The sequence below is a fragment of the Bombina bombina genome, chromosome 3 (genome assembly GCF_027579735.1).
Source record: "Bombina bombina isolate aBomBom1 chromosome 3, aBomBom1.pri, whole genome shotgun sequence".
Taxonomy (NCBI): Eukaryota; Metazoa; Chordata; class Amphibia; order Anura; family Bombinatoridae; genus Bombina; species Bombina bombina.
In genome coordinates, this window is record NC_069501.1 from 1,033,698,402 (window position 1) to 1,033,713,824 (window position 15,423).

The window sequence follows — 15,423 nt, forward strand, 5'->3', positions numbered from 1 at the left end:
TGGAGGAGCACTGTTGGTAACATAAATTGTAGAAGAGTGAGTAGAGGGACGGTTATAGGGATGCACAGTCACCCCAGCCATTGGTTGGGAAATACTAATGTGAAGTGCTGGGTATTAATTAGATGTCAGTACATCTATTTGCAGGGTAAACTGACGCCATGCATTTTCTGCTCACATATAACAAACTTTCCAACCCAATATTTTTGATTACCTATAGCTACATGGGGGTATACAATGTAAATTGCTGTTCCATTTACTATATCTAGCTCCTGACAATTTTAGGTGACCATTGTCATGTACAGCCAATGTATTTAGAACACAAAATATTTTTGCACAACATTTAGCTGTACATCAGAAATTCATGTGCACATTTAGAAAGGTATAAGAAGGTCGAAATTGAAATGCTCTGCAGGACATTCCAGATTGTGTTAGAAACACTTTTGTTTGAACTTGCTAAATAATCACAGCTTTAGTGAAAACTTATAAAGTGTATGTGAATTGCAACCTATGCAGCACTAAGCAAAGAACAAGCACAGCCTACATATATGTTTGCTCTGTGGGCTAGTGCTGGCAGATTGCTTACACCTTAGAATTATTATTATCAGGTATTTGTATAGCGCTTATGTATTACTGAAACAGTAATAACTTTTAAAGGAAACATTTTGTACAAATGACAGTATATTACAAAAAAATCTAATAATAATAAGCCCTTAAAGGGATACTGAACCCAAATTTTTTTCTTTCATGATTCAGATAGAGCATTCAATTTTAAGCAACTTTCTAATTTACTCTTATTATCAATTTTTCTTCGTTCTCTTGCTATCTTTATTTGAAAAAGGAATCTACGCTAAGGAGCCAGCATTTTTTTTGTTTTAGAACCATGGACAGCACTTGTTTATTGGTGCTGTCCAATTAGCAAGGACAACCCAGTTTGTTCACCAAAAATGGGCCGGCATCTAAACTGACATTCTTGCTTTTCAAATAAACATACCAAGAGAATGAAGAAAATTTGATAATAGGAGTAAATTAGAAAGTTGCTTAAAATTGCATGCTTTATCTGAATCACGAAAGAAAAAAATTGTGCTCAGTGTCCCTTTAATTGTGGCTAACCTGCTCTTATTCAAGGTAATCAATAAGCTATTTACTGGGAAATGATAGAAAAGGAAACCTCTAAATAGTAGTCTGCCCTATTTTGGCTCTTTTAAAACTATTATATGCTACTGAGTAGCTTTAACACCATTTTAAATATATTATTCTATTACGTTGATACCTTCACCTAGATGGAATGCAATAACCCTGCCACACCTTGACTTATCTTCTTTGTTGCTTTTATTATATATGATATTCTTGACTTATTGAGAGCAACATATATTGATTTATTGTCTTCAGAAGCAAGGAGAATAGTGAGTTATGTCTAATGTGCATATATATAATTTGTAACAGTTTAATTCAGAGAACAACTTATCATTAGATTGTGTTCTAGTTAATAAGATTTTATTTTTGTACTAGCCAAAGAAAAATGCCCTTAGTCACATTATACCAATAATTTTACAGAGATACCACTATTTTATTTAATAGTTTCCCATGAGTAATTTGCTACACATCTGCTGTTGAAGAGACCCACAAAGTATTTCTGGCATAGGGACGCTTTAATATAAGCACTCAGCAACTTGTGCTGCAGATTAAACTAATTTATTTGGGATTAAACACATAATCATCCATGTTAGTTATGCAAAAATTACATGCTCTGAATTTAAAAAATTGGAGCATGTTATTTTTTGCATTAGCATGTCGCTTTAAGAAAACAGGAAGTCCCCTGCAAGCTGCACAGGAAGTAACTGGGCTCTCTGGGAAGCCTTATCACACCAGATACTATAAATTGTACTACATTGTGCTACATTTTGTTTCTCGTTCACACTGGGGAGTGTAGGGACTACCCATTAAAAATATATAGTTCTGTCTCTATACAATTTCACTTTCTAGTATAACAAGTATCCCTGGCAGATTACATTAGTCACAATAAAATTTTGATCTGTATAAATTCTAGTAGTCATCTAATTTCAACATTTCAAGAAAGGTTCGGGGGGGGGGGGGGGCTTTCCACTCATGACTCACATTACAATGGTTTGTGTATATATATATATATATATGTGTGTGTGTGTATGCATGCATGTATGTTTGTGTGTATGTGAAGCCTACCACCCAACTCAGTAATACATTCCACTTACCTAATATTTCCCTCATCTAACTTTGTATTAAAGGATTACTTTCTGTTATCATTTTTAAGCTAAAAAACTAACATATTAAAGTTAATAAACATTAATTAAAACCTACTGACCTATATTTTCTCCAAAACGAAGTTTCATAACGTTCTAAAAGTTATATCTTTTATTCACCGATGATGTCACGTTATCCTGCCCACTATTTTCAGCACTGCATGTTCAAAATACTTAAACCAATAACTTTGTGTTTAAAGCGCCATTTTGAAACCTAGGTATTGTAAACGGATTGGTACAGAGCAAAGGATACCCACGGAGTGGGTTTGGAAAACAATTAAATTTGCAGACAAAATTTTTGATATACGGTAGAGATATGTTAATGAAATGCTATTGATAAAAAGCGTATTTGGGGTAGTTAGTTAGTAACAGGCATAGAAAATATTTACTTACAGTGGCCCTTTAACTTCTCTCTAACTCTTGCAGTCCTCGCCTACTATTTCTCAACCTCTCCTACCCTTCTAGATTGTAAGCTCCCACGGGAATAGGTCCCTCAATTCCTCCTGTATGTGTTAGTCAAATTTTGTCCTGTATATATGTATATGTATATATATATATATATATATATATATATATATATATATATATATATATATATATATAGTGTGTGTGTGTATTTTTATATATATATATATTGTATGTGTGTGTGTGTGTGTGTATATATATATATATAATGTGTGTGTGTGTGTGTGTATATATATATATATATATATATATATATATATATATATATATATATATATATATATTTAATGTATGTATATGTGTGTGTGTGTATATATATATATATATATATATATATATATATATTAATTTTTTTTTTTTCTGTGCAGTGGCAGTTGCAAGGGGGCCAAAGCTAACCAAATCTTCTATTTTGCACTCCCATTGGACTGAGGAGAAGGGTAAAAAGATGACTACTTATTGCCCCTGTAAATCACAGTAAGGCTTCTATGTATGATAGATGATGGGAGTTTCATCTTAAACTTCTACATCCAAAATGTAATATTTTTTATTAAATGTTTTAAAAACTAATTACTTCATATTTTCTTCAAGGGAGGTGCTTTCTTTTTCTTGGAACATGTTACAGCAAACCCTACTTCATGGAATTATTTTGTCCAGGTCATCTTGGATCCAACTATGAAATACTTAGGTGATGGTTGTAAGCTTACGAAAGCCACATGGAAATATCTGGAAAATGCTAAATTCTCTGAACTTAAACTGCGACATATACAAGCTCCCTTTAAATGGAATCCAGTGCGACCTCATATAATTGGTTATGCTGTTAAATAGTTTTGTTCTTTGTTTTTTAAATAATTCTTCTGAATATTTTGCAGTTGTACGATAAAAACGCAAAGGCAGCACTCTTAATGATAACAGTTAAACCAAAATAAAAATGACCATTAAGGGTTAATACAATGTTATATTCTTTTGTTGCATCAAATACAGTAGTAGTTGATAAAGGAAAGTAATGAGTATAACAGTCTAAGAAACATCCTCTATACATACTTTTAAATTGTACTGTTATAAGAAGATTTCTCTTGTTTAAAATCTGCTTCAAAGCTAAGAATAACTATTAAGGGGCATTTTAAGGGTTTGACCCTGCAACTCTAGAATTTTAGCTAGTTTCAGTTTACAAAACTAGATTCTCAGGGGCAGACGGTTAAGAAATTCACGTATTATATTATTTTCAAAGTACTGAGGTCTAATGAGGGCATGTGGATTAAAAGGGACTTTATATCTAAATATGATGAATGTATATATTCTCATATAAATATTCAACTTTCTTTAAGAATTATACAAAAGGGAAGTCAAACAATATCACTAAGCAAACGTTTTTGATTTACATGGATATGAGTGACTTAGATAGTTTCAGAGCTGTCAGTTAACTATGTTTTACTCTCCAATTGATATATAGCATTATAGATCTATATAAGAAGGCTGCACAACTGCAAATAATTTGTTTTCTTTCTTTTGACACAAAGGGGCCTATTTATGAAAGGCCTGTCGGACATGACCTCGCTGAATGCAGAGAGCAATACGCTCTCCGCATTCAGCATTGCACCAGCAGCTCTTGTGAACTGCTGGTGCAACGCCGCCCCCTGCAGATTCGAGGCCGCTAGCAAGGGGGTGTCAATCAACCCGATAGTATTCCATCGGGTTGAATTGCGGCAATGTCTGTCCGCCTCCTCAGAGCAGGCGGACAGGTTATGGAGCAGCGGTCTTTAGAGCACTGCTTCATAATTGTGGGCCTATTTATTATCTGTCTGTCTGACATGATCCGATCAGCGGATCATGTCCGACAGACATCGCTGAATACGGAGAGCAATACGCTCTCCGCATTCAGCATTGCACCAGCGCCTCAGACCAGTCGGACAGGTGTAGACCGCTGCTCCATAACTTGTGTTTCTGGCAAGTCTGAAGGCTCGCCAGAAACACGGGCCCGCAAGCTCCATACGGAGCTTGATAGATAGGCCCCCTGGTGTTTCTTGCTTCCATACGGAGCTTGATAGATAGGCCTCCTGGTGTTTCTGGCTTCCATACGGAGCTTGATAGATAGGCCCCCTGGTGTTTCTGGCTTCCATACGGAGCTTGATAGATAGGCCCCCTGGTGTTTCTGGCTTCCATACGGAGCTTGATAGATAGGCCCCCTGGTGTTTCTGGCTTCCATACGGAGCTTGATAGATAGGCCCCCTGGTGTTTCTGGCTTCCATACGGAGCTTGATAGATAGGCCCCCTGGTGTTTCTGGCTTCCATACGGAGCTTGATAGATAGGCCCCCTGGTGTTTCTGGCTTCCATACGGAGCTTGATAGATAGGCCCCCTGGTGTTTCTGGCTTCCATACGGAGCTTGATAGATAGTCCCCCTGGTGTTTCTGGCTTCCATACGGAGCTTGATAGATAGGCCCCCTGGTGTTTCTGGCTTCCATACGGAGCTTGATAGATAGGCCCCCTGGTGTTTCTGGCTTCCATACGGAGCTTGATAGATAGGCCCCCTGGTGTTTCTGGCTTCCATACGGAGCTTGATAGATAGGCTCCCTGGTGTTTCTGGCTTCCATACGGAGCTTGATAGATATGCCCCAAAGGCTCTATTCTAAATTTGAGTGTGGGTTCTGTGCTGAGAAGCTACAGGTTTTATTGCTTCCTGAGAAATGATTTCCAGGCTTCTTAGTATTATTGTCTTTAACTATCTGTGTGCACATCAAAGTAGGGGTGAGCAGCACTCAGGAAGTATATTTTTGCCCATCCCTCTTAAGTTACGACTGGGAACAATTTACAGTTACACCTTTCTTCCCTCTTTTAATGTTCACCAAATAACATTTTACCTGCTGGAGTATATTCATTTCTCTACAAATAGTTAATATATTTTGCCATTTGAAATAGTATAACTGTATGCTGAAAATGTCAATACTGCACTATTGGCTGTACAAAAGCTATGTAAACAAGATGCAGCAGAAGAAATCAACCTCCCAGTCGGAGTGGGAGTGCCCAGCCTATTTAAAATGGTGTTTCGGCAGATGTTTTAAATACAGTGAATACTTCTCAGCTACCTGCCTGAACACACTGTCCCTTTAACTGCAGTATGTACTTCATATTTTCTAATGGTGGGGGGAAACTTTAAGAGAAGTAAGCAAAACACATAATGAAGGTAGTTTTATTTATTTTTTGTTTGTTTGCTTAAGTAACCCCTTTAATGCAGAGCCATTTCACAACTGTGCTTTTTCTATGCCCACACATAAATACTTCACTTTTTCAGCAAAGGTACTTTATCAAAATAGCTTTAGTTTGCAGAAATAACACCCCCCCCCCCCAAAAAAAAAAAATAAATAAAAAGGCACAATTTAAAAGGAGAAATGGTTGCTTTGTAGAATCTTGCAAATTATGCAAAACACAAATAGGATTAAAATATCTAAGTATATAAATATAACATTTTAAAAATGCACAGATTTGGACAATGTACAAGCCAAGTAAAATGTATTTAAGAACCATCACCAATAAGAAAATACTTGTATACAGAATAATCCTGTACAGAGTTTTACAAAATGTCTTATTTTTATGATCACACAGTTTTCCTATTTATTTGGATACCTGCAATGTATTATTTGCTCAGGAAAACAAGCATTTGTGAACAATGATATAAACCAGTGGTCGCCAACCAGTGGTCAATGGACCACTGGTGGTCCACGAGAAGATGTTGGTGGTCCTTGACACCATCAAGTAGGAATTAATCTCCTCTGATGGTGTCACCCCCTAGCTGGACATCAGTGAAAACCATCAGAGGAGGAGTTAAATTACAATCTCCCTACGCACGTTGCGTAGTACTGCACAACTTGCGTATCTAGATTGTATTTTTTAACTCCTGAAGAGAAAGGAAACAATGGCACTACTCAAATTTTGTAGTATTTATTGGACGTTCCCCTTTTGGATTTCCAAAGTGATGAGTACATTAAGTATCAGTATACTCAAATATTTATAATCTGATAGGGGTTGGTGCTTGTACCTACTGGCAAACTTGACAAAGTATCAGTAAGAAACTGACAAAAGGGTACAAATGTAGCACTCTAAGAACGTTCCAATGTAACAGGATAGAGATATATGTGTTAAAATATAACTTTTACTAGATCATATTAAAAACAGGGGATTAACATACATTTAAAATCAGATTTGGGTCTACTACCAAAAGGCCAGAGAATATCACTGCTGGCTTTTAGAGACAAACACCCTTGTTGGGTTAATGTGAAGTCTCAAGTGAAAAATGACAGAATTGTCCCTTATGGAAGTTACTCATATAACAGTGATAATGGTACCTAATCTGGGTTAACCTAAGTCAGGGATATATATAAAATGGTGCTTGGTATACAATGTATAGATATAATAGGTCATTCAATCAAAGATACATTACTCTAAAATGAATGCTGTTCTCAACAGTAGTTTGGTTAGCATATTTTCAAAACTCTTGCCTTGTAATACCTTTATGAGTAAGCTATGAGTTCTGCTATAATGCCTTGTTATATCATTTAGAGTGGGCTTATGCCTTTAATATTCCACCATGCTTGTAATATAGTACCACTTGAAGTGAACTTGTACCTTAGGGTGTCCTTTATTCGTGTTAAGTGTGTTTCACTCAGTGGCCTAAGATACCATTATAAATGAACTCCTGGTTGTTGTACCATCTTTATGAATAAAATATAATTCTCACTGTTGTGTTTCTAAAGTCATTGGAGTAAGCTGTAACTTAGAATACATCTCTAAGTAAACTGAGAATCACGTGGCTGTGCTTATGGTATTGCAATAAATACAATCTGATACCTTATGATACCGTGAGGAGTGAAGAAATGCACTTCTCTCCTTTATCTTATAGCACCGTTTTTAATAGATATATTTGGATACCATATGAAGCCGTGGGAGTAAGAAAATAAACTCCTCTCTTGTACCTTTTAGATACTGTTATAGATATACTTGGTTACCTTGTAATACCGTGGAGTGTGAAAATAAACTCCTCTGTTATACCTTTGTAATACCGTTATTAATACCTAGATTAGGAAAAGCCCAACCCATGTACCTTTAATGATGATTTAGAGTAATTTATAACAAACTGATCTTCCTTTAAGTAGCCAAGTTAGTATGAAATAGGGCCGCCTAGGCGGTAAATATATCTTGTTTGAATATTAAATCGTCGCTATGTCTTCAGTATAGTACTGAATATACTCTAATATCTTGTGAGTATCATAAGGTGTAAAAAGGTAAAGCTCCTCTTTTGGACCTTGTAATGCCGTTATTAATGAATGTACTTCAATACCTAGTAATACCATAAGGAGTGGAAAGCATAATAAACTCCTCTCTTTTACCTTTTAATACCGTAGTTAATAATTAATTTATGACTCCAATTTAAACATAGATAGTTAATAATTATTTTTCCCCACTTTCTGCCTCTCTGTTTCCAGCTCAAAAGTTGGCACTCACCCTTCATCTGTCATTTGCAAGTATTCTCTCATTTCTGTCATTTAGTTAGTTAGTTAATCCCAAACAATAATTCTTAAAAATGTGTAAATATAAACATTATGTAAACTTAGCTATGGTTATACTAGTTATGTACAGTATGTGTGTGTATATACGTGTGTGTGTGTGTATGTATATATATATATATATATATATATATATATATACACACACACACACACATTATAGAGGTTGTACCTTTTAAAAAAAATTCATGTTAGTGGTCCATGGGATTCAAAATTCTGAGTTTAGTGGTCCCTGAGCGCCGAAAGGTTGGCGAACCCCTGATATAATCAATACAATTAGGCTAGAGTAGATGTTGCTTTCAAGCGATCATTACTCTTATGCCAGTCACAAAACATAATACAAGTAGCAGCACAGAAATGTAACATTTATTGAAACAAAGTATAAAAAAACAACTTTCCAATTCCACTTCTATTATCAAATTAGCTTCATTCACTTGTTATCCATTGCTGAAGGAACAGTATTGCTCAACTGGCAACTATCTGAACACATCTAGTCAGCCAATCACAAGAGACAAATGTGTGCAGGCACCAATTAGCAGCAACTCCCACTGGTGTATATGTGCGATTGTGCGTATTCTTTTTCAACAAGGGACACTAAGAGAAAGAAGCACATATGAAAATAGAAGTGAATTTAAAAGTGTCTTAAAATGACCTGCTCTAGCTGAATCATGCAAGTTTAATTTTGACTTCCCTATCCCTTTAATCATGTAGTATACAAATGTACTGTAATATATTGTGTGTGTATATACCATCAGGTGGCGCTTCAATTTTAAATAGAAGCATTTTTTCAATATACTTTCATTAGCAAAAATGCTACTAGTAAAAGTTATTAGTTTTTCTGCAGCATACGCACGTATCCTGTGAGGGCCTGTGCACCAACATTCAAACACCAGGCCTGTTCAGAGAGTTGGCAGAGGTGTGTGTTGCTTCTGAAGAAGTAATTTGTGTAAAAGAAGCTACTGCTGTCTCTCTGAGAAGGTGTAGTGTCTTAAAGGGATACTAAACCCAAATGTTCTCTTTCATGATTCAGATAGAGCATGTCATGTTTAAGCAACTTTCTAATTTACTCGTTTAATCAATTTTTCTTTGTTCTCTTGCTATCTGTATTTGAAAAATCAGTATCTGTATTTGAAAAATGGGCTGGCTCCTTAGCTTATAATAGGTGTAAATTAGAAAGTTGCTTAAAATTACATGCTCTAAATCATGGAAGAAAATAAAATTGGGTTTAGTATCCCTTTAATACTGGTGCACATGCGCTTATAGGATATTTCCGTATGCTGCAGAAAAGCATTAATAACCTTTACTAGAAGCATTTTCTCTAATGGAAGCATATTGTAAACTTGCTTTTAATATCATAGTGAGTGGTGGTGGGAGAGAGAAACCAGTCTAGAGCTGCAACAACTAATCGTCATAATCGATAATAATCGATTATGAAAATAGTTGTCAACGAATCTCATAATCGATTAATCGATTAGTTGGTTTGCAATTAGTTGGTCTGTGCACAACACCAGCTGCTTCACTCCGATGAGCTCCTGCACATGTTATTGTGTTTTATGGTTATGTCCTTAGCCTAAAGGACGTCTACAGACGTCTACTTTTCACTTTTTCAGGACAGTATACGTTTACAACTACCCCTGGCTTATGTGCAACCCAGATATAAAATAGTCATCATTTGGATTGTTTATATTAAATCAGGTTATTTGGAACTATGCTTTTCATGCTATAGTGCCAAGCTTGTTATTTGCACCTAGCCCTAGATTGATGCAAGTTATTTAAATTGATGTGCACTATTATCTGTTTGCACAATTATTAGCGTATTGCTTGCTCTTGCTGATTATATGTACTGTATAAATAAATGTGTAAGGCTTTGTCCTGTTATTGATATACAATCCTTAGCGCTTTTGATTTTGTTTTTTATTGTTTTTTTATATTTTTAATAAATTGTGATAATATGTACCAGATTCAAACTTTGTAAGTATATATTCATTATTTTTAGAGCAGACTAGATATTTCCCCTAACCTTATAGCTGGTTATTTACCATTGCATATAGATATTCAAGATATTTTTATGTTAGAATGAAGTCAAGGGTTACTTTATTGAGAGGCCCCTTGCCAATGTAGAAAACACTTAGCATTGGTTAAGAGCATGTGGACATGTTGAGATGTTTGCATTTCAATGCAAAGTTTCTGAAAGAGTGAAAAACAGAATGTTATTAACAGTGATAGTCTACCTTTTTCTAGTTCTACCTCTTTTCAAACAGTTTGTGGTTTTGTTTTGTTTAATGATAAAACTGTGTTCTGCTGCTTAAAAATTGAAGAAACAGTCGTGTTAATGTAAAGTTTTCGTCTGAAGTTAATATTTGTAACACTCATTATGTGGATTCTATTTAAAACATAGAAAACTATTATTGATTCACTTTTTATCCGATTAGTCGATTAATCGAAAAAATAATCGTCCGATTAATCGATTATGAAAATAATCGTTAGTTGCAGCCCTAAACCAGTCCTTTTTGAAAGAGTGTCCAAGCAGCGCAGCTTTTTCCTTTAAGGAGGATTAGACAAAGCCACATACTGTAAAACACTACACATTTGTGACTAGTCACATTTATTGTGTTTAGCTCTTAGTTGATGGAAAGGGTACAATTTACATGGGATTTGCCCTTCTATACACATTTGTTTTCTGTTTGTTCCCAATTTTAGACTGATTACCCATATTCTGCTGTATAATCCTAAATTAATTCATTTTATATGTTTTTTTTCAATTAGGGAAGGTGTATACTGTTGGACTATATGTGCTAAAGTGCCTTAAACATTTGTCAATGCAAAAAAACTGTTTCATATATATATATGATCTTCTTTGTGAGTAAATCAATTTAAATAAAATTAATAAATCGATACTGTCTGATTTTTATTTTTTTATTTTTTTTTTAGTGGTTTTTTTTGGCATTACTCCTTTAATGTAAGCCTTAAATTTTTTTTTATCATTCTCATTTTATCAAAAACTCCTTTTTATAAAGATTAACATATATAAGGACATGCTGTGTATATGGACAGTGGAATAAAAATGTCTGAAGAGAAACACAGGTTTATATATATATATATATATATATATATATATATATATATATATATATATATACCGTATATATATAAATATATATATATATATATATACACGAACCCCCTTCAGTAATTGTGGCTAACCTGCTCTTATTCATAGTAGTAAAAAAAATGGCCTCTTAGTGGGTCCCTAATCAATAAGCTATTTACTGGGAAATGATAGAAAAGGAAACACTAAATAGTAGTCTGCCCTATTTTGGCTCTTATAAAACTATTATATGCTACTGAGTAGCTTTAACACCATTTTAAATATATTGTTCTATTACGTTGATACCTTCACCTAGATGGAATGCAATAACCCTGCCACACCTTGACTTTATCTTCTTTGTTGTTTTTATTGCATATGATATTCTTGACTTATTGAGAGCAACAGATATTGATTTATTGTCTTCAGAAGCAAGGAGAATAGTTAGTTATATCTAATGTATATATATATCATTTGTAACTTATCATTAGTTTGTTTTCTAGCGAATAAGATTTTATTTTTCTACTGGCCAAAGAAAAATGCTTTATTTGACTTACAATATTGTAGTTAGAATATGTTTACAATATAGTTAACCTTCCATAAAGAGGTTAAAGATAATGCAAGCTTTCAGCCACCAAGCAGGGACACAGTTAGTGACTGTTAGGGTTACATAGCTTCTGCTCCTGATTGGCTTGACTTTCTGCATACTGCTTGTGAGCTGCAAGACTTTACAGCTTCTGAAATGGACTTTACCCTGTTTTTAACCCCTTATGGGGGGTTAAACACATAGTTATCCATGTCAGTTATGCAAAAATTAGATGCTCTAAATCTAAAAAAATTGGAGCATGTTATTTTTTGCATTACCATGTCCCTTTAAGAAAACAAGAAGCCCCTGCAAGTTGCATAGAAAGTAACTGGGCTCTCTGGGAAGCCTCATTACACAGGAAACTATAAATTGTGCTACATTTTGTTTCTCGTTCACACTGGGTAGCGTAGAGACTGCCCATTGGTAAGATATAGTTCTGTCTCTTTAAAAAGTCACTTTCTAATATCACAAGAAGTATCCCTGGCAGATTACATTAGTCACAATAAAATTTTGATCTAGATTCTAGTAGTCATCTAATACATTTCAAGAAAGGTTCGGGGAACTTTCCACACATACCTCACATTACAAGGGTGTGTATGTTTGTATGCATGGTTGTGCGTGTGTGTGTATATGTTTGTATGTGTATGTATGTATGTTTGTGTGTGTATATATGTTTGTACGTGTGTGTATATATATATATATATATATATATATATATATATTTGTTTGTATGTGTTTGATATATATTTGTTCTGTGCAGTGGCAGTTGCAAGGGGGGGCCAATGCAAACCAAATCTTTTTGCACTCCCATTGGACTGAGGAGGAGGGTAAAAATGAGGCTTCTATGTATGATAGATGATGGGAGTTTCAGCTTATCCTTCTACATCCGTAATGTAATATTATGTATTAAATGTTTATTACTAAGAGTTGTAGGAACTAATTATTTCATATTTTCTTCAAGGGTGGTGCCTTCTTTTTCTTGGAACATGTTACAGCAAACCCTACTTCGTGGAATTATTTTGTCCAGGTCATATTGGATCCAACTTGGAAATACATAGGTGATGGTTGTAAGCTTACGAAATCCACGTGGAAATATCTGGAAAATGCTAAATTCTCTGAACTTAAACTGCGACATATACAAGCTCCCTTTAAATGGAGTCCAGTGCGACCTCATATAATTGGTTATGCTGTTAAATAGTTTTTGTTCTTTGTTTTTCAAGTTATTCTTCTAAATACTTTGCAGTTGTACGATAAAAACATAAGGCAGCAATCTTAATGATAACGGTTAAACCAAAGTAAAAATGACAATAAAAGGTTAATACATTGTTACATATTTTTTTTGTATCAAATTCAGTAGTAGTTGATAAAGCAAAGTAATGCATTCATGTGATAATCTCTGCTTTTTATAATGTGCACTCCTTTATAAAGCACTTGAAGGATAAGACAAGGTCAGGGAGCAGATCAGGAAATGGTACTGCCATGTCATAAAGCTGAGATAATTGGTACAGAGGTGAAGAACTATTTAGATGTTAAAGGGACATTGTTTATATTTAAAGGGACACTCAAGTCAAAATTAAACTTCATGATTCAGATACAGCATGCAATTTTAAACAACTTTTATTTACTTCCATTAACAAAATTGCACAGTCTTTTTATATTTATACTTTTTGAGTCACCAACTCTTAATGAGCATGTGCAAGAATTCAAAGCATATACGTATATGCATTTGTGATTGGCTGATGACTGTCACATGATACAGGGGGAGTGGAAATAGATATAACTTTGCAATTTATTTAACAAAAATCTATTACTCATTTGAAGTTCAGACTAAGTGCTATTGCATTGTCTTCTTATCATGCATTTGTTGATTATGCAAATCTACAGTGTTGACTGGTCCTTTAACAAACATTAGCCATTAGGAGCTGAACTGTAAAAGAAAGGGGATATTAAACAGTATGGCCTAGATTTGGAGTTTGGCGGTAGAAGGGCTGTTAACGCTCCGCGGGTTTTTTTCTGGCCGCACCATAAATTTAACTCTGGTATCGAGAGTTCAAACAAATGCTGCGTTAGGCTCCAAAAAAGGAGCGTAGAGCATTTTTACCGCAAATGCAACTCTCGATACCAGAGTTGCTTACGGACGCGGCCAGCCTCAAAAACGTGCTCGTGCACGATTCTCCCATAGGAAACAATGGGGCTGTTTGAGCTGAAAAAAAACCTAACACCTGCAAAAAAGCAGCGTTCAGCTCCTAACGCAGCCCCATTGTTTCCTATGGGGAAACACTTCCTACGTCTGCACCTAACACTCTAACATGTACCCCGAGTCTAAACACCCCTAACCTTACACTTATTAACCCCTATTCTGCCGCCCCCGCTGTCGCTGACCCCTGCATATTTTTTTTAACCCCTAATCTGCCGCTCCGTAAACCGCCGCAACCTACGTTATCCCTATGTACCCCTAATCTCCTGCCCTAACATCGCCGACCCCTATATTATATTTATTAACCCCTAATCTGCCCCCCTCAACGTCGCCGACACCTGCCTACACTTATTAACCCCTAATCTGCCGAGCGGACCTGAGCGCTACTATTATAAAGTTATTAACCCCTAATCTGCCTTACTAACCCTATCATAAATAGTATTAACCCCTAATCTGCCCTCCCTAACATCGCCGACACCTACCTTCAATTATTAACCCCTAATCTGACGACCGGAGCTCATCGCTACTATAATAAATGGATTAACCCCTAAAGCTAAGTCTAACCCTAACACTAACACCCCCCTAACTTAAATATAATTTACATCTAACGAAATAAATTAACTCTTATTAAATAAATGATTCCTATTTAAAGCTAAATACTTACCTGTAAAATAAATCCTAATATAGCTACAATATACATTATAATTATATTATAGCTATTTTAGGATTAATATTTATTTTACAGGCAACTTTGTAATTATTTTAACCAGGTACAATAGCTATTAAATAGTTAAGAACTATTTAATAGTTACCTAGTTAAAATAATAACAAATTTACCTGTAAAATAAATCCTAACCTAAGATATAATTAAACCTAACACTACCCTATCAATAAATTAATTAAATAAACTACCTACAATTACCTACAATTAACCTAACACTACACTATCAATAAATTAATTAAACACAATTCCTACAAATAAATACAATTAAATAAACTAGCTAAAGTACAAAAAATAAAAAAGAACTAAGTTACAAAAAATAAAAAAATATTTACAAACATAAGAAAAATATTACAACAATTTTAAACTAATTACACCTACTCTAAGCCCCCTAATAAAATAACAAAGCCCCCCAAAATAAAAAATTCCCTACCCTATTCTAAATTAAAAAAGTTAAAAGCTCTTTTACCTTACCAGCCCTGAACAGGGCCCTTTGCGGGGCATGCCCCAAGAATTTCAGCTCTTTTGCCTGTAAA

At 34.8% G+C, this 15,423-nt stretch overlaps 1 protein-coding gene across 2 annotated transcripts in view; it reads left to right on the plus strand.

Moving 5' to 3' along the window:
• The window catches only part of LOC128654353 (putative methyltransferase-like protein 7A), a 14,093-nt gene extending 800 nt beyond the window's left edge, over positions 1-13,293 (plus strand). The window contains exon 2 of one of the 2 annotated variants that reach the window (XM_053708235.1): positions 3,330-3,692. In XM_053708235.1, the coding sequence (XP_053564210.1) occupies positions 3,330-3,566 (237 nt within the window). In that variant the 3' untranslated portion in view covers positions 3,567-3,692. Of the gene's footprint in view, positions 1-3,329; positions 3,693-12,930 lie in introns of those variants that run through there. The other variant, XM_053708234.1, reaches the window with a different exon arrangement.
• The last annotated feature ends 2,130 nt before the right edge of the window (positions 13,294-15,423 follow it).